Source organism: Coloeus monedula (assembly GCF_965178545.1).
Source record: "Coloeus monedula genome assembly, chromosome: 2".
Classification (NCBI taxonomy): domain Eukaryota; kingdom Metazoa; phylum Chordata; class Aves; order Passeriformes; family Corvidae; genus Coloeus; species Coloeus monedula.
In genome coordinates this window covers 74032548-74058798 of record NC_138782.1, presented here as the reverse complement: position 1 = coordinate 74058798, position 26251 = coordinate 74032548, and the positions used below count along the sequence as shown (strand labels likewise).

The window sequence follows — 26251 nt, the reverse complement described above, 5'->3', positions numbered from 1 at the left end:
TTGGCTTGAGTCTCCTTTTTTGAAAAAGCAGAATAAAATTATTTCTGGGGATCGCGTTATCATATGAAGACATTTATTTGATGTCTTATTTTTGTTGTTGTGCAGCCTGTTCTTTATTTTGTTCTTCTATGTCTTTATGTATTGAGATGCTCTGGATAAAGTGGCACTGATAATTATTTTTTATTTTTCTCTCCCTTCCTACACTCTTCAAGTAGAAGACAATATAGAAAACCTTTGTCTAGCTTGTACCAAGCTCTATCAAGCATTGAATGAAGGAAATATGCTGGGAAAAAGATGTAAAAGAAGAAGAGTGCTTCTGAAGACGTTATATAAACTTGTAGACATTGATTCAGATCCACTTTCCCTGAAGCTGGCAAAGATTATTCTGGCTGTAAGTGTTTTGAAATGCTCATTGGTAGAATGTGAAGCTCAAAATCATGAATTACACCTTGCATTTAATTTTTCATTTCATAATTTTAAACTGTGTCTAAACTAACCCTTTCCTAAGTACAGTTTACTACCACAGAGATACTAGTCTACCACCCATTCATCTAGATCAGCTCTTGCAGCTTATTTTCTGCAGAGAAATTACATCTGGGCCAGGAAGGAGGGGCACAAAAATAGGATAGTTGGTGTATGGTGGCAAGAATATTGTATAGGCATGGAAAAGACACTGTGTCCTAAACTGGGATACCTATGCAGGGATTTAAAAACCCCAGTGATTATAAAATGTACACATGGAAATGAAGCTTAGTTTTTGAACAATATCCTGACCTTGTTAAACAGCTTTATCTGAAAATACCAGAATGGGTTGGTTTTTTTTTGAAAGGGAGTAAGCACAGTTAATCTTTTGCTTTAGTATTTCTGGTTAAAACTCTTAAGTTTTGTGCTTCAGAACTTCTTCGTTCATGTTCTACAAAGTATGTATGGACAGTCACTGGTGAAAGGATGCCAGCTAACATTGTGCTGTAGACATTTCAGTAATTTGTGTATGTGTGTTGGGGGAGTCGTATGTTCTCCTTTAAGGCAGTGTAAGCTATTTTATTCAGAAGATACAGTTATATACTCAGATACCACAGAGATGTTAAGTGGTGCTTATTAAAAAGAAGTGTTCCTTTGCAGACATTTTTCTGTGTAGTCTTTTAAAAAGCATGAACCTAGAAGATACTGCCCTTGAAATGCAGAGGAAAGGAAGAGATATGTCACTGTATTTTTACCACCTTTACTGCCCTTTCACAATCTCTCCGTGACCATAAGTACATCTAGTACATCGTAAGATCGTGTTTTCTGATAGCTGAGAGTAAATTTCATTATGACATGTACTGTTGTACTCGAGGTCTTTGTGGTATGGCCATACATGCCAAACCACTGATTTCTATACAGGATTTCTTTGTAAGTGAATTAGAGAAAAAATCCTGCAAGTTATTGGTATGCTACCTGTTTATTTTACTACATTAAAAGTTAAAACCGTTATTTTAAAGCCAGCACAGTTTGCTAAATAGAGTTTAAAATACCCAAGTTTCAGAGTCCTTTAATTCTGTAAACATTTTCAGTTTGTTTTAGTGTATTGTTAGGGTTTCAGCTGTAATTTAATAGTTCCATGAGAGTACAAGTTTGCCATGGTGTCTGAACTTGTAGAATGTTATGGTGCATTTTTGCATGTAGATTTTAGTTGTGATTTTGTCTTTTACTTTCTTTGCAGATGAAAGTAGATGGAAGAAATCTTCTTAGTGTTTGCAAGCTAGCATTTAAAATTTGTAGGAACAAAGAAAATGATTTCATCGTTCAAAATGATACATTATTGGGTATGTATTCTGTTCTTGTCTGTAAGTTAGATGCTGAAATTCAACAGTTAAAATGTTCATCTTTGAAAAAACATTTTCAGAGTTAACTTAGTCACAGACTAAGTTAAATAAGACTAAAAATTGCTTGCCTAGGCCAAACTGATTTATCTAGTCCAGTGTTCTAAGTAACGATGGGGATGGGGAATGCTGTTCAGGGGGAGGGCAGGAGCGTATGTGTATTCTGTGATCTGTTTCCCCAGTACTACTCCAGCGTCCGGAACTGTTCTATTCTGTTAGGGACATTGGGTGGTGCATCCCTGCCTAATCCCTTTTTAGTCTCTGTTTATACATCTTTTGTTCATTAATTTGCCTAATTCCTTTTTGGATTTTCTGATTTTGTCTGCATCTGTGATGTCATAGAACAAATTCCAGAAATTCTCTGTGTGCTGTTTTAAATCTATATCTTTTTCTTAATCTCCTTGCTTGTAGTTTTGCAGGATTTGTAAGAGTTTGTACAGTCAGCTTATCTTTCACCTTCGTGATTTTTTAAAATGCAGTCTTACCACATATCTCTGTCTTCTCCTTTTCAAGATTGAGGCATCGCAGCCTTTTAGCTCTTTGAATGGATATTGTGTCATTCAGTTGTTTTATAAGTCCTCCTTTATAAGACCTTCTCAAATTCCAGTGGATCCTTCTTGAGATTTATGGAACAAAACTGTCTATAGAATTCAAGCTGTGTCTGCACCAAATTTTACAGAAATGAAATAGTGTTGACTGTGGTGTTGGCCATCATCAGGGAGGATCTTGAGAACAATCACTGGCTTTTTTTTATATTTTATAGCTGCTGCTGCACATTGAGCCAATGATTTTGGAGAACTGTCAGCAATGGCTCTAAGATCTCTTCTGTGATTTTAATAGTATTTGTGTCATGCACACACCCCCACACCTTGTAAATACAAGAAATATGAAGAAAATGACAGTGTGTGAATGATAGTATTGATTGATAGTCATTCCTTTCATTAAAACTTCAGTATGTTTTATTAATGTAGGCTTCAATCTTGCGAGCAGTTATTGCATGTGTATAGGTTAAGGCATATGTGTATTTTTACACATATGTATATTTAAGCATTTTCTTAAACAGATGAGAGTATTCATGGGCTTGAAGTTGAGTACACAATTGTTGTCAGAAATAAAGACAAGCCTTTCAAGTGGTAAGGAAAGGACTCACAGGAAACAGAACACCTGGGGTTGCTCAGTTGACTTTGTATACTGAAAAGTACAATTTTGTAGCGATCAGTATCACACACAGCACTTGAACAAGTCACATTTTGCTCTCCTTTCCATCCTCATTCACTTTGCTTTCACTTGCTCTTTTTTCCCTGTATTTTAAAAACTAGTGAAGGAAAGAACTTTCTTGGTGGGGGTAATTTTATTTGTTTATTCACTCTTTATATTTTGGACTCACCTTGTCCTGGCAGAATACGTGACCCCGACTTACCATCATAATTGCCCAGATCCCTGTTGCGGTCACTGGGTTATAGATGGAATTTATTTTTCCTCTTCTGTCCCTGTGAACTATTTATGTTGACTGCAGCAGCTCCAGTAGAAGAAATAAGTTAATCCTTCATCCCAGAATAGACAACTACTGTTCAAGACCCTGTTTGATACTAAGCAGAGCAGGAACCTGAAACTGATTTTTCACATTGCCACAACACAAGTGATTTAATTGGTGAGGGTGGGAGTTTGGACAAGAGCCTAGAGTGTGTGTACTTCATTCATATACACATATACTTGAAGAGATTTTCAGCTTCAGTTGAGACAGAAAAAATTTTTTAAATCTCTTCAATTTAATGATACAGGAAAAGGTTTTTATTCAACTGCAACTGAATGGAACATAGGAAGCAGAAATAAACATGTCTTGTAATCAATTACTAGAAATTCAAAAGTATAAATTTGGTTAGGATTACTCATTTGTTTAAGATACCCCCACTAAATTCAGAATTTCACAGTTGACTGCAAAAGATACATTGGGCTTGTGTTAACAACTGTAAATTTTAACATTTCAGGTGTCTGACAGTGGTTGCACAAAACAAAACTTCTACGTCAACTTTACTTACATAAAAAGTAAATCTACAAAAGCTATGAACAGATTTCAAATGTGAGAGTTGAATTAGGCCCCTGTGCCTTTTAGTGCTCCATTTGAGATGCTTTAAGACATTTGATTTTTAAGGAAGTAGTGGGAATTAGTACACAAAATTCCAGGCACACACAATCACTTTTGCAAATCTTGAACTGAGGATTTCAGTGATTGCTGCTATGTGTTTACAACTTACACTGGTTCTTGAAGCCTAGCAGAACAAAAGTCGGGCCCATTCTCTTATTCATCAATAATTGTTTCTTGGTTTCAGTCCAAATATCCAATTTTTCTAGCCCACTTACTAGAAATGTAAGAGTTCACTCTGAGGGTGTTTTCCAATTGTTAATCTCTTTAATGACTGGACTGTATCAAATGTAAATTTTAATATTAGACTTTCTGAATAATGATTTTCCTTTTAGATTATTTGTTGGAGGTTCTGAGGAATGAAGATCTACAGAAAAACAGCGAAGCTCTCGTCTATTGCATGGGAGCTATAAAATTTATGTCTGGAAATGCAGTACTCCTTAATGAAATGGTCAACAAAGGAGCTGTTGAAATGTTGCTGCAATTAATGAAGCAGATTAATAACATAAAAGAACATGACACATATTTCTCCAACTTGGGCCACTTATTAGTCCAGGTTAGATTTACTTTTATTTCTAGAAGTACGTACTTCAAGGACAAATTAAAAATGTAATTAGAGGAGATAAGCTAACCCTGTGTGCCACTGACTGAGTTGTACCTATATTTCAATAGACTTCTTTTTAAGAAGTTTAATGAAGTTGTTCAGCACCTAAATTTAATTACCATAGATGTTTGTGTGTAGTCCATTTTAAAGGCTTTAGAAATTCTGAAGTTAATAGAAATATTTTTAGGTACCTAATAAACCAGTTTCTCATTACTGCTTTATTGTGCTGACAATGTTCTGGATACTGTAGTAAACAGATAAAAATGTGTTCTCTATCGAAATTCTTGAAACTGAAGTAATAAACACAAACTGGTTCTGCAATACTCCAGGAGGTTATAAAAAGCTTTTTATTACAAGAATAATGCATTTTAAAAACGTGTAGGAAAATACAGCTGTGTTTCTTTGACAAAGTGTTTTCGAAGAACTGTAATGTAAGGAAAAAGTAGTTGCAAAAGCAAATACTTTTTGAATCTTTTGAAGGCAGCAGGCTCAAAACTATTTTCACATACAAAGCACTTTGATAAGCGGTGGCTCTGGAAACTAATCTTTGGCCCTAAAACTGTTTAAACCCTTGTGTTCTAGAAACACTGGTGGGGGGGTGTTGTGTTTATCAAGGATTTGCCAGGGAGATTCCTGGCATTTGTTTGGAAGTTACTGATGTAATGATTAGCGAATGGTTTAATTGTAAACTTTCAGGGACTGCATAGGAAAATACATCGGATAATTTTCTGAGGTAGTGTTTGCACTAGGTTTGTCTGATAATTATGCCAGATTTCTTTAATTTCTACTAATTTACAAGCTAGGGATTTTATACTTCTTGAAATTACATGAGAAAACATCTTACATCATCACATTACTACTGATGATTTTTGTCTGGTTTTTTTTTTAATCTTGGTCAGTTTATTTCCAGGATTTTGACTAGTTGTCTGAACTTCCTGACAACTTGCCAGGAATGTTTTTCTTCCATTAATTGCCTGTGGATAAATACAGATTTTTTTAATCAAAGGTTTAGTTTGCGAATGTGTGAAAGGAAAATGTTATATTTTATGCTTTCTTTAAAAAAATCTCTCATGTCTCTGCTCTTTTTAGTTCAAATGGAAGTGTAGCAAAACTACTTTGTACCGTTTCAATAGACTGGCTGTTTCTAAGAAGTTCTTGAGTGTTTTGTGGGGAAGTCAGTACTGACAGCTGTCTCTTACTGAGATTGCTCTTTCACTTGTTTGTGTTCTCTTCTATAGTAGTACAGATACTTCGCTTTTCTTCCTCTTGTGAGAAAAGTAGTGATTCCTACTGCTGTGGAATTCCTGTGAGACTTTCTCATATCTGTTCCTTCAACAAAACCATGTACGCTGCTTCTTCCGTGTGAGTTAATTGATCAGTCATCACAGACAGATGGAGAAGTAGTTCTGTTTAGAGGGATGATTGAAGAAAGTTTCTTCTGTGCTTGATGTCTTCAGAATAAAGTTTTTGTAGCATACTGTATCTTGTAGCAACAGATCAAATAGCCAGTGACATACAGAAATAATGTCTTCAGTTACAGACAGAAAGCAAATTATATTGGAGGAGAAGTTTACTTCGAATAGTCACAGTGATCTCTGAAGGAAGCTCTGCTATCTCTTAACCTTGGTAACCGAGGTATCCCATTTAATTGGGACCAGCTCTTCATTCTTTAACTGTATAATTGCACAGTCACCAGATGGCAGTGTTATACATAATCTTGCTAGATCCTTTTTGTGGGAATAAAGTCCCTATCTGATTTCTTCATTCTTCCACAATGCATTTTGTGCGGAAGTCCTACAATGCAAGAATAAAAATGTTTGTAATAATTACTTTTTTCCTTAGCAGAGGACATTAAACCAGGGTCATCTTTGATTATTTTGTTGCTTAACCTAACAATCTGATTATATTTATACAAAATATGGTAATGCTTATTCAAAAACCAGGATTTTGAAGAGTCACTGACAAGACTTAACAAGTACTTCACATTCCTTAGTTGAAAAGCACTTAAATGTCTTCTCCTTTAAAAATGGTATTTGTCAGCTGTTAAATTTTCTGTTTGGCTGAATTTGATCTTTCACATGGCAACGTAAGGATTAGGGCTGGTGAGGATTGCTAAAGACAATTGTTATGCATTTCTCCCTGAAACATAGGGTCTGCTTGAAGCAATCACATTCTCTCTGGAATTCAGCTGCTGTCTGGCTAGCTTCTATAATTTTTTTAATTGTACTCTTCGTATTTCAGTTGCACATTAACTGTGTTTTGTGGAGATATACTTCTATGAACTGCTGAATGCTGTTGTTTTGTACATTTGAGTATATATATGTTATTTTGGATTGCTTTTTCTTTCCAACCTGTCTTTGTCTGAGGATGGCTCTTGATAGAATTTACTGCTTGAGGATTTTGAACCATCTAATTGTATCAGACATTGGAAAATTTTACTCTCTTTTTGGAGACCTTTGCACCATTGTCTGTTGATAATTTTTTTTTTCCATTTTCCAATATGTAAGTCTCTTAGCTGCAGTGAAAGCTCTTGTCTGGGTTTGAACAACACTTATAATATGTGGTTTACTCTTCATTTCCTTTATTGTCTCTATTGAAGTTTAACTAGAATTCAGCAAATACCATCCTAGGCTGACTGTGAACATCTTGTATGTAAGCACTGAATGGGGTCTTCTGTCTCCATTCCGTGTGACAGGAATTTTTCTACCAAAACTTCTGAAAAGCAAGGTATTTGATCAGAATATATTTATTATATCTCCAGTATTATGTTGATTTTTGAAGCATCATGACTTGAGAAGGAATGTGCATCTGGAAAATTTTTTTGCAGTTGTACATTTAAAATAATAAAAAACTCCAGGTGTCTTCTTAAAATATAAGTAATATGAAGCAAATGGCTTCTGTAAGTTCAGATTCTCTGTATTATGCATATAGTATAAATTTCATGTTTAGTGCTGAAGTTAAATCCATTCACATATCACATGATGACATTTTTTTTCCCCTCTGTGCCTTGCTTCTGCATTTTGACATGTTGCATCTCCTGTTGCTCCATTACAGAACATCATGGGGTTGCTGAAGATTTGTACTCTGCTGTCAAATTTGTTGAAGTAGGACAGAAACTTGAAAGCTGCTGGAGAATGGACAGAATATGCATAGAATCCTATGTGCAAAAGCTCAAACACAACATCTTAACCTGCTCTTTGTCAAGAGTTTTTCTTTAAAATTAGCAATTACATATCACTGGATAAGCAGTCCAATTTAGTGATAAAATGCTTAATTTCCAGAGTTTTTGTGATAAGAGACAATTTGAACAGATAGGTTTTGTGCCTTATCAAACTACATTCAAAACCAAATTGAAGTTAATGACTTCACTCTGAATAAGAAAAAAAAAGGAAGAATTCCCATATTCACATAAAATTGAATGACTTCACATTCCTTTTATAGTAAGTTCTGGATCAAATCAGAATTAATTTACGTGTCATTGCATGTCTGACCTTGTTATTAGAACACTCTTACCTTGGAAGAGAACCAGAATATTTCAAAATATGCAATAGCTGATTCATTTTGTATATCTACAAGTGTTAGATTTTTTTTATGCTTTAAGCTCCTTGAAATAGAACAGTATCATCTGAAAATATTTTGGTTTCTCCAAATAAACTTGAGCACTTAAGCTTTTCATTTTTGTGTTGTTCAAACAATGAATTTCTCTTGATCTTGATTAACTTTCAGTTTTTGAATTGGAATAAATGTGATTGTATTTTTAAATCAGTTCATTTTAGTTTGCAGTTTACAGTTATCATCAAAATATATATCAGTATTTTCAAGACTTAAATTTTCAAAATGAAGATTTATTGAAGAATTATGCAAAAAATTACTTTAACCATCTACAGCATTTCACCTAATTCCCAATTGTTACATGGCTGTATATGTGCAAGATTTTAAAACATATGAAAGATCATGTGTCCCTCATAGAAGGAGGTTATGCAGGCAAAGAGCAGTATCAATCTTTCATTTTCAGACAGTTATCCCGAATACACCATCTTGCTGCCTGCACGTGTCCTGCTACTATTAATTGGTTTGTACATACCTGCAGAATGTTAACGGGGCATGCAGACTGCCTTAGATGCTGTGAATGAGACGTGAGCTTTACTGAATTTCCCCCCCAGTGTACTCTGCTGTGAGCAGCTGTGGTTAATAGGTGTTTCAATGCTCCTGTGCAGCTGACAGCCACTCTGCGCAGCCTGGCCGACTTCCCCCTGGCGCGGCGCCGGCTCAGCTGCAGCGCTGCCGTCTCCGAGCTCTTCGTGGCGCTGGAGCAGCGCGGCAGCGACGAGGACATGTGCACCTGCATTGTCAGGATCCTCAGGTACGTATGGACACAGTTGTGCATGCAGGCAGGTCCCTCTTCCTGCTTGAGAGACCTCAAAGGAAGCACTTTCAAGCACTAAGATTGAAAGATTTACATTGAACTCTTTTTTAAAAAGCTCTGTGTAGCTTTGAATGATATCGATGCTAGTTGTCTTTATTAGTACTTACAGAATTGTTGAATTGTAGCCGTACAAACTTGGATTCATCATCCCTGTGAAAAATACTGTGTTGCATTGTGTCATTCTTTGATCCCACAGATTCTGATTGAGCTTTTTAAAGTACCATTTCTTACATTTTAAAGCTGCATAAATTATTAGGTATTTATTAATCCTGGTTTAGGCCATGTTTTCAAAAAACTAATGAGAGAAATTGCACAAGGGACTCTGTATTGTGAAATAAAATACAGAAGAGAGAAAATGTGACCAGTGTTCATTGTTTGAGCTGTTACAGAGCGTTTGAGGAGATTAATCTCTGGGATCAGGGCTTGAGTGTGCAGATGGAAGTGCTGAAAGAATCTCAGTTTTATGAGCAGCCAGCGGCTGCTTCCCAAGTTGTGCTTCTTAGAGGGAGATCAGTATCAGTTAGTCACCAAAAAAATTATTTTATAGTCTGAATAGTTTCTCAGTCAAAAGTCTTCCACCATCAGCTTACAGTATCTCACCAAGCATCAGCTTGCAATATTCAGTGCTAAAGGGACTTGCAAACAATGTAAGGATTTTGAAGAAGTTGTGAAATCGGCTGTTGGTAATTTCAGGAGTAGTTGGATTATAAACACAGTCTATGAATGATGTGCTGGATGAAGTATTTGCCATTGCTGCTTTGTTACTGTATTGAGTCATCATGCCTGTGGCTCCACGTTCCTTGAGATTCTGTTACAGACTCCTCTTCCTGTTCAGCCGCTCCAAATTATCCATCACATTCTCCTTTCTGGATGAGACTTGGCTGTGCTTTGAACAGCAGCTCCATAAGGGGCTGGCATTCCTTCCTCCCCACAGCTAAAAGCAGGCAAATCTGCTCCTTTGCTGTTTGTGCTATCTCTAAAGCATGTGAATGGCTTCCCCTATTCCATGCTACCTTGTTCATGTCTGTCTCTAGCTTTGTTCCTAAAAATGAGCTGTAGCAATGATTACAGCACTTTGAGCATATTTACTTCTTCTGAGGAGGGAGCATTTCTTTTATTTGGAAAATGCCATGAAAAGTGGGATAATGGGTTTGTAATTAAGTGTGATTGATACTTACACTGTAATTCTGATAAGGACATTTACTTGATCTAGAATTCAATATGGAGAAAAAATAATTTATCTTAAAGTTTCCTAGTGCTTCAGTTTTTTTCCTTAAGTTTAGAACTACATGCTCCAAGAATACAAATTAGCCATAAAATCAATTTAATTAGCTTTCTGGAAATTGCAGTCACAAAAAAAAATACACTATGCAGTACAAAGCTCAGATTTGAATTTTGTTTTGTCTTCTGGTTAACACAGAATGTTTATTCTTTTCTCTCAATCAACTTCAGGCAGCTTCTTTGTAGACAGTATGTTCAATCTATTCAGATTATTAATTTCTTTCTGTAAGTCTGTAAATCTTCCTGTAAGTGGTTGTAATTGAACATCAACACAGATCTTTTCTGGTTTTGACTACATGAGGCCTAAGATGTTATCATAGCTTGTTCTGTCATTGCATTTTTCTGGTGTGACCAAAGCATGTCCAGTTCCCTGTTTTGGGAATGGTCAAGGTGAGCAGTGTAGAACTGGAGCAGCTGTTAGGGAATGTGCAGAGATAAAATCCTTGCCTGCAAGGAGGCACGTTCTTCATATTTGCTGGTGAGAGATGTGTTCGCTTAGTGCTGTTGCTGGGCTCTACTGGATGTGCACTAGGAAGGGACCCCTTATTTCCTCTCATCTGACTTCCCACATCATCCTGAAATTCCAGTTCTCCCGTTTAGCACTAAGAAGTGCTGGTGTTAGCATGCTGTGCCCAGATGGCAGGCAGGTTGGGAAGCTCCTTACGTTTGCTTCTTCCCATAATTCACTGTGGCAAGGATAGCTAGACTTCTGTTTTGCTAACAGAACTGCACATGCCTCTGCTAGAAGTCAGAATATTGGCATTCACTTCATTTGTCAGAAAACAGGTCTGAGAGTCAAATGTGGAAAAAAATCCTTTTATTAATTTATATTTTATTTTTTCTCTTTGTAGCAAACTTTCTTCCTACAATGACTTCTGTGCAGCTTTGGCAGACTGCTCCAGATGTTACTTCTTATTTTTAGCCCTACTAAACAAACACCAGAAGCAGCAGGTCAGTTTTTCATCTCTTGATTTTTATGTATTAATCCTCTGATGTGTCTGTGTATTATTGTGTATAAGCTTGTTTTCAGTGACCTACTTTTACGCATTTACCAAATGGTTGACAGCATTTCTAAGCAGTAAATAATTGTAATGAAATAATTTAGATTAAAAATTCAAAGCAATACAGAGGACAGTTGATTAACTTGTCTGTTCTTTGCATGTGTAGAAGCAGTCCTTTGAGTACCCACTTTCTTAGTTTCAAAAAACACTTTTTAAAGCAAGAAGTTATTTGAATATTTAATTGTAGGAAATTGTTGGGCTTTTTCCTGTCCTCCTCACCTGCAAAAGAAATGTAGCTTTTCTAGAGCTAAGCAATGTTAAAGCAGAGGAAAATATGTTCCTTGCTGTCATGTAAAAAGGGGAGATTTAATCAAACCCTTTGTGTTGGATAGTCTGTGAGAGCCCCAGGAAAGCCATGACGCTGTGTCCGACCAGTCTGTCAGTGTCCCGTTATGGGACCCTTCACTAAGCAGTCCCACTGGATCTGAGGGCAGTTCCACTGACTTATTCAGGGTCACACACCAAACAGAGACCTCTTCTTGGGTCTCCACCTTCACCTGCTGCAGGCAATGGGCAGTGCCCTTGAAGGACTCGCATTAACAGTTTGCAGAATAACACTCTTTATTAATAGAATTCTGTTAATAGGTTAAGGTTTGAGACTTGCCAGTGGTAGTATCTGACTGCAAAAATCTATTCGAAGCAATGCACTAATTTAAAACAATGTACTAACAAGCTCTAATCCCCAATAAAAGCTGGCCTGAGACAATAATTCAGCATGCAGAGATCACAGTTCTTTCAAAGCAGGCGTCCTTTTGGGGGAGAAGACAGGTTCAGCTTGTTGGCTGATCCCAGAAGTTACAGTGGAGTCTTCCCCCATTTCTCCCCATTCTTAACTCATATTCATACTATTTCTTTATGTTTAGGTGGAGCTTGAGTGACTTTGATCATACATCTTACTCAGTGAGGGGTGGTTGTTGTAGGGGGTTGATATCTCAGGATAGTACCCTAGATAACCTTGAGATGGGGACATGGCGTTAGTCCAAGGAGAGTGATTTCGTAACAACTGCCGATCCAAGAGCAGGATATTTTCCTTTATCTCCCTTGCTTTTCAGCTGCTATGGGGCTTATCAACTAGAAAGTACCACTGAGTTCCCTCCTCTGCAAGGGTTTCAACATAGTGCCTGGCCATGGTGTCTCCACTCCACCCTGCCTTGAGTCCCCCCTAGATTGCACCATCTGTGGGAGGTCAGATGTGCTGACCGTGTTTCATTCAGGGAGTACAACTATTTTTCCCTGCAACTTCCATACCATTATCTTTTTACCCTCAGCCATCTTCCTGTACTCTCTACGTAAGATACCAAAATGTATCTCTCCTTTACTAGAGAAAACCACATGCCTGGAGTACCACATTTGGGATGTTCATGTAGAAATAAATGTTTAAACTTTGTCAAAATGTCTCATATCATGAAGTAAAATTCTGAGTGTAGTTGCTGCCAACTTTATTGGAACTCCAAGGGTGTTGCTCTGTTGTCCCGCTGTATCATAGTGATCTTTCCTACATTTACTGGAGCGCTGGGTTCTCAAGAGTTTGGTGCAGGATCCCAGTCTTACAGGTTGATGCATTGGTAAGAGTGGAATGTCCTATGTAGAGCAAATTACTCGGCTCTGTTGCCAGGTAAGTTTTAAGAAGAAAGTAATTTTTATCTAAAGCATAGATGTTCAAAGGTGGACCAAGGTTTCAAAGCATAGAATATTAAATTACATTAAGATCATTCTTAAAAGTAAGGAACTTTCATGGCTAGTCCAGCATCTGAACTAGTTTGAGATAATTTAGTTATCCTATACAATTTATGCCAGGGTTATTAATTCTTGGAGATTTGTTAGAAGGAGGTCTTTTATGCTGCTATCATTGAAGGGAAATAATGAAGTTAACTAGATTGGCTGTGCTGAACAATATTCTTTCTCCTGCCAAATACAAAAATAATTTGTTCCTTTCCTGTTTACCAGCATCCCTGTTTTCTGTGATAATGCACATGGAAGAGGAACAAAGATTAAGTTGTTTCTTTTCTTTTAAATGTCTGCTGATTTACACTTCTGTAGCATATCTGAGTATTTCTAGGTTCAGGCTGCTCTTGAATAGTTTAGTCTTCAAAGACACTTTAGTAAAATACTATGTAAATATTAAGCAAATAGCATGAGAAATGTCAAAGGCATGATATTTTCCTAGATTTATAGTTGTTCTTCCTTGTGACCACTGTATTAAAAACTCAACAAATTATGGAACCGAGAATAAGGATCTTTAATTCAGTAACACCTTTCTCCTAAACTTAATCTGTCATTTTAAGGGTAGCTTTTCTAGGTTCCTGAGATAATAGCTTTGTGTCATAATGAATTGTAGGCTCATATCTACCTTAAATTGTTAGTTATTATTTTGTATTCAGAATTTAGCTTCTCATTTGTCTATTAAGTGGTCCTAAAATACATCTTTCTTCACAAGGTTAGCATTGCATTTTATGTTAAATTGTCAGTTGTTTTATCCAAATGCAAATGAGTAAAGAAGTAGCTTGTGTATTAAAAAAACTTAGCTATTACATTGTGTTGATTATATATGCAATGTCTTCAGAATAATTATTTCTTACTGCAGTTTTGAAACAAGCATGCAGTTGTCAGTTGTCAGCTTAGTGAAGCCCTGGAGAAACAAAAAGAACGACATAGATAATGTAATGCACCACTTTTTCTGTAATATATAATAAACACTTGAGCTGTGAGGAGTGCAAATGTTTTTCCTGAGGTGTAGTTGGCACTGCTGATCTTTGTTTTAAAATGCTGACAGCTAGTGAGTTACAGCATGAGTTGCTATGTGTTGAAAAGAAATGAAGTAACAGCAGTGTGAGTAAAATTGTCTGCTATGGGAAGAAGCAAAGAGAAGGAAAAATCATTATTAAAGCATTAAAAATCTTCAGGACTGAAAACTGATATGAAGAAAGGAAGAGTGTGTGTGTGTGTATGTGTGTTTTTCTGAGTTTTCAGGTTGCAAAGTTTGTGGGATCAAGTTTTTTACTGGCAGTCATAGCAGGTAGAAACATATAGGGGAAAAACTAGAGGAAAACCAGCATTCAGACTTTCTCAAGGGCTATAATATCTGTGACTTTAAAGATAGTATTAAGTACTGTGAAAGTTAAAATGTGAGCACTGAAAATAGGATTAATGACTTGCACCCGTACCACACACTGAATTCCACAGTTGCAACCCAAATATTCTCTGTTCTTCTTTCTACACTGCACTGTACAGCTCTTTTCCCTTTTTTCTCAGCTCATTTTCTCTTGGGTGAAAGAGTCAGAAGGAATGGAAAAGTAATGATTCAACTCTATGGGAAAGACTTCTGGGGAAATTGAATTGGCAAGACTTGATGATACCATGTGTCATAGTCTTAGGTAGGGAACACAGAAGACTGGAAAAGGTGAATCTTCAGGGTAGGACTGGGGAAGTCAGCTGTGCTTTTGCAGACATCTGAAGTATGTGTTCATGGTTGGCTTTGGAACTTACTTGTGTGGAGTAACAAAAAACATCCTTGGTGGTTGCCACATGCTGTCAAAACTGTCAGAAGTGTTCATGTAGAGCCTCTGTCTTGCAGGATAAGCTTTGCATGATTCTGTTTCTAGTCAGCATTGTAGACTTTTGCCCATCTCAGGAAATGTTTTAGCAGGTTTCTGTTCCACTTTCCCACATCATTATCATCTCTAAGCTTTCCCGATAAACTACATAAACGGTGACTTTCTCGGGCTGTGGTTAATGTCGTAAGTCACAAGGAGGCCATGCTTTTGGAACAGGGACATTGCCTAAATAGGACAGTAGCACAGTAGCTTCTGTCAATAAGTCAGGCACTACCTGATCTTAGGTGGCATTTCGGGGCCCTACCAGCTTCCATGTAATCTTTTATCAGTTTGGAGTCTATTTTCAAACCTAAGAGCACAAACACAGGGTGTGATACTAAAATTTGTATAGAAGCAATCTTAGGCCTGTTGTATAGAAAGGTCCCCTTACACTTTAGTGTAGCTTACTTTTTAAATTGGGAAGGATGTGTTTAAGAATCTGACATCATGGGATGCGGTAATTGCCTATTCAGCAGAATAATAGTTACACTGGATCACATGAACAGTTCATCCAGTCTACTCTTCATACTCGGCAGTGGTGAGATTCAGATGTCTAGAGAACAGTAAAAATGGAGCAGGCATGTATGATACTTCCTGTGCATACTTACCAAACCTCCAGCTCTTTCCAGTTTGGAAATACCCTCAGCCAGCTGTGTATGAAATAAACCTCAGTTGACTTCTTTTCTGTGAAATTCTAGTCTCTGTTCTACCCCCTGTAAACTTTTAACGTGTTAAAGATCCATTGACAAAGAGTTGTACAGCAAATAATTCCTTTAGCTTATTTTGAATTTGGCCTTTACTGTCTTTATTTGATGCCTTCCGGTTCTTGTATTGTGAATGTGGTTAAGCCATTGTTCATTTTACACCTCCCTTGATTTTCTAGATGGTTATCCTACCCTCTTTGAGTTACCTCTTTTCCATGCTGAAGTTCTTGCTTACGTAGCCCTTTCTGATCAAGAGACTGTTCCATGTCGTGGTGTATCCATGTTGCTTTTCTCAGAACATTTTCCAATCCTGATTCCTGTCTCATTTTTTGAGAGGAGGAAACCAGAACACAGCACTTAAGATGTGGCCATATCATAGATTTGCATGCCTGCATAAAGTTATTTCCCAATAATTCCCAATCCTTTGTTTGGTTTCTTGACCATTAAACTTTGTCATTAACTCCAAGATAGGTGGTTATGGTTGGTTCAAAGGCTGTAGTTTTATACATGACCATATGTTTGCTTTGTTCTTTTCCGCACATCCTTTCATGTTTAAATTCATGAATTTAAATAACTGACTACAATTCTTCTTCTGCTCTTCATTCAGCCTTCATCTGTGGTACTTTGAATATCATAGTGAAATCAGTACATTCTTCCATATCACTGCTGCTGCCCATTTTCTGTGTTTATGGACAAATTGAACACAACAGATCCCAGCACAAAACCTTGGGAATTCCACTGGTCATCTTCCACCATTGCAGGAGCTGTTAATTTACTCTGTTTACATCCTCTGTATTACCTGTCATTACCAAGACATTCTCCCTTACATCATGGCTCATTAGTTTTACTAGGATTTTGGTGAGTGGCTTTGTTAAAAGTCTCCTGGAAAGTCACATGGGTGATATCAGATGGGTCTTTTTTGCGCATGTTTATTAATCCCTTCAAAGAACTCAGTAATTGGGTAAGTCAGAAGTTTTAAAGCTGATTGTGTTTATGTGGCTGTGCACTCATTTTTTTGTTCTTTTTTTGTGATCTCTACTTATTTACCTGGTCCAGACACCAGGCTTGATTCTCACTTGGAATCTTTTCATGTTTGTTACAGTTTTAGGAGGTTGCATAGTGCTGTTAGTAATTAAGCTATTTAATTAATTTGTTCTTTTAGAACTGTTGGATAATTATCCAGTCCTGCTGATTGGTTACTCTTTGTTTTGTCAGTTTGTTCCTTAAAGTTGTTTGTGATTGCTTCAGTTTTGGACAGATGCTCTGATGAGCCTTCTCTGGAGAACGGTGTAGCATTGGGATCTCCCACTTGCTTCTAGAGTGGGCATGAATCAATGCAAAGAACTCATTTAGCTTCTCTGCAATGACCTTGTCTTCTCTCAATGCTCCTGTTTTATCCTGATCATCAATTAGTTCTGCAGATTCTGGCAAACTTCCCAGTCCTGATACATGTGAAAAGATTTGTTATTATTTCTTGCTCTTGCATCAGCTAGAAGAACTGCACTCATTTTCAATTATAATTTGCACACTGCATTACCTGGCTGATTTAGCAATCAGTTTGTCAGAAGCAATTTATTGAATAAAGAGATGTTGCCTTGTCATCCTCTTAAGGACATGTCCACATTTATCAGGTTCACTGTGCCTGAGTCTGACCAGCTTCCTTCCCAAATGTATCTACCAGGTAGTGGCTCCCAAATCAGCTTACTGTCTTCTGTGAGCAAGCAGGCTTTTGCTTGTGAGATTTTCTCTTGTGTCTCCCAAAGAAAAAAAACTTTGTTTCAGGGCTATTAACGTCCTTTTTGCTCTTAGGAGTGCTGCCGTGGGGAAGGTTGTCACAGGTGAGGCCTGTCACTGCAGGGAACTTTTCCACTTTGTTTCTGGCTTTATTGATTAGGCAAAGGCTTATTTGCCTGCCTGGTCTTTCTATTTTGGCTGGTTTATGGAGAGCTCTGTGATGAGCTCCCAGGCCCCCACCATCTCTCTGTTTCAGTCAGTCATGTAACGTTGTGTACTGCCCAAAACCAACCACAGGCTCTTCCCTATGTAGTGTAGTGCTGCACCTGTGTTTAGTTCAGATTCACGTTTGCCTTTTAAATGCTTTGAGAGTGTTATTGGTATTCTGCTCAGTGACATCACAGTCTTATGAGATACCAAAGGGGTTTTTTTTTCACATTGTTATTGGGGGCAGTGGTGTGTTTCTAAGTGTATTGCTTGCTTCTAAATAAATGGTTATCAGTGCTGACCCACGTGTTCTTTGTGTTTTGGTTACTCACTTTTTCCTCTGTGCCATCTCTCGTTTGGGCTGAGGACAGTTGTCTGTGTGACAGCATGATACATCATGTCAGAGAACCAACCCAGCTTCCAATAACCCTAAAACTGAAGAAAAGAACTCCAGTCCTTTCCTGATTATCATCTGCATTGCTTTCCCATCTAGTTTGTTGAACAGCCACACAAATACTTCCTTAATCACAAATACTAAGGCAGTAATATGGCAGAGGAAGCAAACTGAATGGAAAAGAGATTGAGTGCTGTTTATGCCACTACTTCTGCTGAAGTGCTTGTCAAGGTAGCCCTACAAAGAACTTGCATTGATAATGTGGTTCTTTTCTCATACATTTACTAGTGCATATTTTCAGTTGTATTCCTCCTCAATGTACCCCAACATTATAATAGTGACTAGAGGACAATTTTAAAAAGGGAATATAGTAATGGATCATTAAAGAGCAAAAAATACAAGATTTTTCTCCTGCCTTTTGTGTGTATACTTGCATATTCATAACTGATCAATCTGAATTAGCTTTCTTTTGTCAAGAAGGAAGTAGCAATTCTAGGATAGGTATTCTGACAGCTCTGAAGGAATTTCCCTGCTGATAAACATCAATAACTACAGAAGGTCACTCTTTCCCTATAGTATGATTTCTGACAGAGTGCTGACCTGATAAGTGTATGTGCATCTTCCTAATCCTTTAGTTGTGATTTTTTTCTTTTTTTTTTTGTCTGAAAGAAAAAGCTAAAGTGTTAAGAAAAGTGCAGAATATGTGATCTGTACACTGAGTATAAAATTATCAGAAATACAGTCTTCAAAGTTTATAATGAACCAGTCTTCATTGGCATGTATCGTATAGAAACCTGCTGTGCTGGTGTATCAAAAGATACAAGTGAATGTATGTAATGACTAGATAGGTAAGCAATAGAACATCAAATAATAATAATAAGGTACTACTGCTTGGTGAGACACACTGTTACTAAAATATGTTGTTGTAGTTTTTGATTTAGTTTCTCTAAACGATGCTTTAAGCTTGGGAATACCTCTGAAAAAAACTAAAAGAATTATTAGAGTTAAAATCCCCCAAGGAAATTAATTTATCCATGACAAAGGTCAGACCATTAGCAAGCTGCCTATTAATAGAATATTAAGGAAGACATTTTTGTTAGTAGGCCAGTCTTTAATCTAGAAAAAAAAAAGGGTTACTAAGAAATAGGGGCTAAAGCTGTACAAATTTAAACTAGTAATAAGAATAAAGATTTTAACCAGAGAGATCAGCAGTCATTAGAGCAATACCATGGAGGATATGGTTTTCAGCTTTTTTTTTAATTCATTTCATTTCTGAAGTTTTTTAGGAAGCAAACACAGCTTTTTGTCAGATGTTCTGGTGACAGTGTGCTTGCTTTTCTTCACCTTTCCCAGGTCTCCAGGTGTCCACAAACAAACCTAAGCATGCGTTCTTGATTGCTGAAAGTCACTAAGTGCAAATGAACCCTTTTCAGAAAAGTCAGCTGAAAAGATCAGATTTGGGGGCGTAGAAATTATTTGGTAGGGTCCTATGGTGTGGATACACAGAAGTATAATTACATTTTTCTGATGGCCTCTCCTTCTCCTCGAATGCATTAATATTTTGGGGGCAAGGAGGTTCTCTTTACTGACAAAGTACTCCCTGCTGTCAGTGTGGCAAAACTGCTCCGCTGTGCTCCTTGTTTCACATTCCTCGGTCAAGACATTCTCTGTTTGCTTTTGATACTTCCAGGGTGTTCTACACCACTGCCCTCTCCCCATTTTTTTATTCCTTAAATTGAGTTTCATTTTGTGACAGTTGTCATTTCTGGGTTTAAACAGAAATTTTCACAGGTAGAATGTCACTTTGAGGTGAATCTTTACTGTATTTGGAAGAGATTAGCTCCAGGTTAGTATAACTACAGTAATTTTTCCTATCAGTGTGTGCAAAGAAAACTCCCAGATTTTCTTTCTAAGGTGCACAATAAAGCCGAAATACAAATTTGGAAGTGAAGTGTAAATTAGATTTGAATGAGAAGCAGGGCAGGTGGTAGAATTTTGACTAACTCCCCTAAAATTTGTGTAACATGAAAAGCAGATTTCATTTACAGCTGATGATTCAATAGGAACTCAGCCGCTGGCATCTGACCTTTTGTTTTGTAGTATCCTCCCCATTCTGAAGGCCCAATAAAGTAACCAAATACAGTAACAACAGGTACTTGGCCTGGTTCACATGTTCTAGATTGGACTGTCCTTCCTTATTGATCTTGTTTTAGTTAGAAACTACTGACCTAATTTGCTTTCCTTTCCTACTGATATGTAAGCCTGTGCAGTCTGTACCTGTGCTCGTCATGCTTACACTGAAAGGCAGGTGTGCTTTTAATTGCCAAGATAAACTGTTGTCAGGTCCTGTGACTCAGCAGGTACATGAGGTACCTTTGCTACTAGGGCAGTGCAAAGAAGAGCGTTTCACAAGTAGATAAGCAAAAAAGTCATTTATATCCATGATGATCAGATGTTTATGCTCCAGTTGCCAGAAGAATAAGAGTTAAATGCTGATGGAGTATGTGGTGCCATTACCACCTTAAAACCCAAAATACCACCGTTTCTTCCCAGATAGGAAGCAAAGAAAAACGTCTTCTCAAGCTTTTCTTGATTTGTTTGTTCAAATTTATTTGTGTAAGTGAAGCTGTATGCTCTCCTATATAGCCTTCCACCCAGGTTTGCGTACACTCTGTGTTCATCATGTCTCACATGAATGCCTCACTATAAAAAGATGAAATAACTGAGTGTAATTCCTATCTTTAATCTAATTTGTCTTTAGTGCAATACATGTTAAAACATCCATATTATTTACATTGATATGATAAATGTAATTCTTCTGTGAGTGTGAAAGAATGTCTGAAATTCCATATGCAGTTAGTACTTCAAAGATGTAGAAATGCACAGTAATCTCATTTATTATATTGATTTTTTGCTATGTACAGAAAGGCCCATGGGCCTTGCACGGGCTTAATTTTGCAAGCAGTTTCAAACTATCGTGTAGCTTTGCATGTATTTTTTTACACAGCCATTCTAAGGTGGTGTTTCTTATGCCTGCAGTCCTTACCCATGAGCATTTAAAGAAATACAGCCAAAAATAATACAAACCCTTGAGCATTGTACTACACAGGAGAAGTTGTACAGCTTTCCTCTTTGACTTTGCTAGTTAAATTTTCAGTCAAAGATAATGAAACTTCAGTACTATTCTATTAAAGCCGGATGTGCTTAGCTAAAAAAGAAGTATTTTATAAGTTTGTTTTGCTGGGCTGTAGGTGGAAAGCACAGCTGAGATCACACTTCTCAAAATACCAGTTGATTGCTGTGCGGTACCTGTTTGTCTCTTTTCTGATTGGGTAGAGCTGTTGCTGGGCTGATAGCATTCTGACCAAAATTAGAAAGTCAATATAAACGAGTCAAACTAGACTGCCTGCTTTTTTCAGTTCTCTCTTCTGATTCATCAGTTGTTTGTTTCAAATTTTTACAGCCTTTGTGAGTTGGGTGTTGTGCCAGCAAAGGTGAAAGCTCTTAGTGGTTAGTCAGTAAGAATATTCATTAAAAATTGTCTTGATGACATTTAGATCCTAACAAAAATATGATGCCTAGTTAAAAAAAACGTGGAAGTGGGTCCTACAGAGTGATATTATTAAATACATGGATGTGAAAACCATTTCCTCGCTTAGGAGACTGCTGCTTCTCATGTTCAGAGATAGCACTCATCTTCCTGAGAGGATGTTATTGCCAGTGTCTTGTGGCAGAGGCTTAAAACCTGAAACTTACTGATGAAGGCATGTATCCAAGAAGGAGCTGCTGCCTAAACATCTTTTTTTCTTCAGTGTTAGAGTGTATACTTTAACAAGTTAGACTGTGCCTGGTTAACTTATGTTACTAATACCAGGGAGGGTTAGAATATGTGTAAATATAATTATGATATTTGGAGAAAAACAGCATATGAATTGATTAGCAAAATTCTAGGTTAGTGCAAGTACAGCAGGTTAGCAGCTAAGGGTTGATGGTTCTGATGTACTTGAAGAAATGCTGTTACTTTACCTTCACTGTTAAGATAAAGCTACAGACTTAAAAAAAAAATTAGTAGGTTTTAATGTGTCAGAGGGAAATGTTTTGAGTAGTTTAAACTTGAGTTACTTCAGACTTTCAGAATTTTATTTTTTGCTTATCGCATACTGGTGGGTAAAAAAAGATGGGGATGTTGTTGAATGCTGTTCAGTTAGGATCCACTAGTCTTGCCACAAAAAGGTTGTATCTCAGTATGTACAAAATGAAGGTCAGGCTAGAAGGTGCTGTAGGTGAGCAACTTGGTTAATGAGATCTCAAGATACCTTACAAAAACAGAAAGTAGGTCTCATTCAGCAATGATAAAAATAAAAGGGTAGGAAGAGCATATAAAATCAGAAAAAAAAAAACCAACAAAGCACAATATGAGGTGCACCTACAAAGTGATATAAAGAGAAACAAAAGCTTTTATACTATGGTGAGAAGACAACAAGGAAATAATTGCTCTGGTGTTCAGAAGAAGGTGAGCATTACTGACAGATACCACTGTGAATAGTGAAGTGTGAAATGCCTTTTTTTTGGCTTCTTTTTCTGAAAGGGTTATGTATGACCACATGAATAATCTCTACTTCAGCCTGCATTCTTTTATCACTGAAAAACAAGCTGAAGCATATTTAATGTTGTCAAACCAGCTGATGAAATTTACCTTTTGGTGTTTACAAAAGAAGAGAAAGGGGATCCCAATCCCTAGGTTTCTTGAAAAGTTAAGAATTGCAAGGTTGTAAGGTGCCTGTTTTGATAAGGAGAAAAAGAAGGAACTGAGGAATTACAGACCAGTCAATTTAGATTATATTTCTGGTAAAAATCTGGAACAAATAATTCAGCTATCTGTAAGCATTTGGAATTAACAACGAAATTAATAAAACCTAATTTGGGTTAACAGTAACAAATCAAGGGGAAGGAGTTTAACCTCTACAATGGGTACCAGGCCTAGAAAAGGAAAGGTTGTGGTCTCTGCCCATCGCAGCTGACATTTGCTTACTTGAAAGGTTACTGAATTCTGGCCCACATGATTATTCTAGTTATATAAAGTGCAGTTTTAAGATGTTTTAAGATTACTGTGGGCTTGGTAAAAATACATGACCTGTACTAAGTATATCTCATTAGTAATTACTCCAGTGCTATACTAGTTCTGTTAGGTGTTTTTTGATTTCTTTTGTAAATTGGGTTATGAAAACTGGTAGCATAAAAAATTATTTCTGGTTGCTGTGTTTGGCATTACTTCTGTTATTTTGGATGTGCTACTATCTGAATTGGGAAGCAAATGAAGTATTATCTTCTTTTTAAGCAGCTACCACCTTCTGATGTTTTCTGTGTAACTTGGTTTGTTTATTTATTTTGTTGCAGGATTTGGTTATCCGTATCATCTTCATTCTTGGTAATTTAACAGCAAAGAATGACCAGTCCCGGGAGCAATTTTTTAAAGAAAAAGAAAGTATTAACACCTTGACATCATTATTCCAGACCTACTATGAACTTGATTTGAATGCACAGACATGGTACCATGGTAGAAAAGGAAAAGGAACAAAACATCCTTCAGAAGAAGAAGATGTTCTGATAAAACTGATAAGAGTGCTGGCCAACCTTTCCATTCACCCTAGCATAGGAGCAGCTCTAGCAGCTGCCCATCCTGTTGTAGGATTACTTGTTACAGTACTAGGTAATAAAATTTATGTTGTGTTTGTTATCTTCGTTCAGCCTGTAAGGAGAGTTTAGGACTTTCCATTGCAAAAAAAACCCAAAGTCAATTGGCTGATATTCATAAACTGTTTTATGTAGAAGGCCTGTTTGAGACAGTGGAAGCATTGCTGCTTTGGTACTGACTTTTCAGTATCCGGGGAAAGATGTTGTAGAAGTCTTTAATTCAGTGATCAGATTTGCAGATAGGATCATTAAAGACAAGAAAACAAATTTTTTTTTAAACACATCTCATTGAGAGTTAATATATAAGGAAAGTTTGTTCTTATCAGGTGCTGTATAGATGTGTTTGGTGGTGGTTCGGTGTTTTTTAAGGTTTGCATTTTTTGTGAGTGTTTTGGATTAAGTATTCTTTCTGTTCTCTGCACTCATAACTTTCGGCCTCTTCAAATAATTTTTTCTCACTTTTTTCTTCTTTTTCAGTCTTCCAACCTTTTTATCTCTTTCAGATGGAAGAGAGTGTCTCCCTCCAAATGGAGGATTAGGACTGCAATTCCTTTACCACTTACTGAAACCCTTGCAAATCTAATTACGGACCAGGGCTGGTCTGTTCTCCCCATAAGAGAGTTTAGCTGTGACAAGATACATCTTAAACAGCTCAGTATGTGGTACTGTGTAATGAGAACATTAAATATTATGTTAAGATAATCAACCTGATTGTACACTGTCTTACCAGTCATGGGGGATGAGACAAGTCAGACTCACAACTTGGTTCTGTCTCATGGGTTGAAACTGTCTTATTGTCTTAATGATTGTGTAGGTGCTTTTGGCCATCAGAGCTTCTCTCTGCTACCCGCCCCTTTTCCTGAGTGCTGTATCAGTCAGTTTACTACAAAATGTTCTCTCTACCTATGAACTTACCCCTCTTCTATTTCCTTCACTCTTGGCTTCTGAGGCCAGAAACCTCAGTCAGATAAGCCTTTCAGACTTACACATGGGTTAACATTCTGTCAGGAACTCTAAGAGAAAAATCTTTCAAATATTGTTGAAGGGATTTTTTTTCCCATTTTTTTTTTCTAGATACCTGACAGTTCAGTATAATAGTCCTTGGCATTTCTCCATGTCTATCACACAGCCCTGTGTCTGCATGCAGACACTCCTCAGTGCCATCTTAAAGCAGCAAACAGGATTTGTAAAATGTATTAACTAAGTAGATTTTAAACCATGTTGCCTGAGTCACAATGATTTCTGTAAATTAATAATGGGAAAGAGTGGTTTTGTATTGCCATTTTTGGATCAGGTGTTCCTGGTAGCTTCTGCCATGTTACTGAACAACAGAAGGGTTGACTGTAGTAGTGGCCATGTAAACTATTACCCAGTTTGCTTCTGGGATTGAATGCACTGCAAAATTAGATATGTGTTTGTGTATCTACATATGCATATGTTTTGGGGTTTTTTTTACTCTCAGAATACAAGTCAGTAGATGACTGTGAAGAGTTGGTCATCAATGCTGCAACAACAATCAACAATTTGTCCTACTACCAAGTGAAGAATTCTGCAGTTCAAGACAAGAAGCTACACATTGCTGAAAGTAAGGACTTTTAAACTAGTACTTTCTATAGCTTCTAGAGAGCAGAAATATTTTGACACTATAGAAAGTAAAGACACTGATAACATTTTGTTGTATTATATTGCACAATTATAATGCTCATAGGGCTAAATTCTTTCAATAATGATTTCCCATTCTTTTGGAAAATAACTCTGACTTTTTTGAAAATAGTTGGATTGTTCACAGAACCCCTTCTTTTCCTCCACAAAGGAATTTGCCATATTGTTTTCTGTTCAGCAGTTTTTGCTAGATTTGTTCAAAATCCATATACCTGAGCCAAAATAATCATGTTGCTTTTTACTTCTAATCAGAATATGGCAAGAAGGTTTTTTTCCTCTTTTTACTTTCTGTACATGCAGAGTTTGATTTCTGTCTGTTTCTGGCTTATAAATCCATTGGCAATATTGTATTGTGTGATTCTCTCCCCTGACATTATGGACAACAGTCAGGTGTGTGTAGGAACTGCACTGATTTCTGCAACTGTTGTGTTAATGTTGTACAAAAGGTAGAGAGTCTGTGTCTTGCACATCTTTCTGCCTAAGTAGACAAGACATTGGGGAGAGACAGAACCTGTAGTTCGCACAACAGGTAGAATGAGGAATAGGAAAACATGTCCTGGCTGTCAGCCCAATGCCAGGACTGGTAGACATCATATTCTCTCTAGGTAACAGCTCTGCTGTTCTGTCACAATTCGTTTTATCACCTATAAGCCAGCTGCCTCTTGTTGCTGGTTGGAAAAGTGTGGAAACAAATTACTTCTTTCCTGTCGTGTTTGTTGGCATGTGGAACTAGTCCCATCACCTTCCTGAACTGAGGAAGGAAGAAACCTTTAGATGGAAAACCAGCAGGCTTTCTGCTCCAGCAGACATTTTGAGAATACTTGCTGTTTGATATGAGTGGTGGACAAAATCCCTTCAGATGTCTCTTTAAGACAAGTTCAAGGTG

General features: G+C 37.1%; 1 protein-coding gene across 1 annotated transcript in view; it reads left to right on the top strand.

Annotated features, from left to right (window-relative positions):
- Positions 1 to 26251, top strand: part of ARMC2 (armadillo repeat containing 2) — a gene marked incomplete at both ends in the record, with an annotated part of 58142 nt that overhangs the window by 22826 nt on the left and 9065 nt on the right. Inside the window, 7 exons of the mRNA XM_082303419.1 lie at positions 213 to 391; positions 1703 to 1805; positions 4341 to 4561; positions 8827 to 8972; positions 11168 to 11267; positions 23407 to 23719; positions 25166 to 25288. Of these exons, the coding sequence (XP_082159545.1) occupies positions 213 to 391; positions 1703 to 1805; positions 4341 to 4561; positions 8827 to 8972; positions 11168 to 11267; positions 23407 to 23719; positions 25166 to 25288 (1185 nt within the window). The remainder of the gene's footprint in view (positions 1 to 212; positions 392 to 1702; positions 1806 to 4340; positions 4562 to 8826; positions 8973 to 11167; positions 11268 to 23406; positions 23720 to 25165; positions 25289 to 26251) is intronic.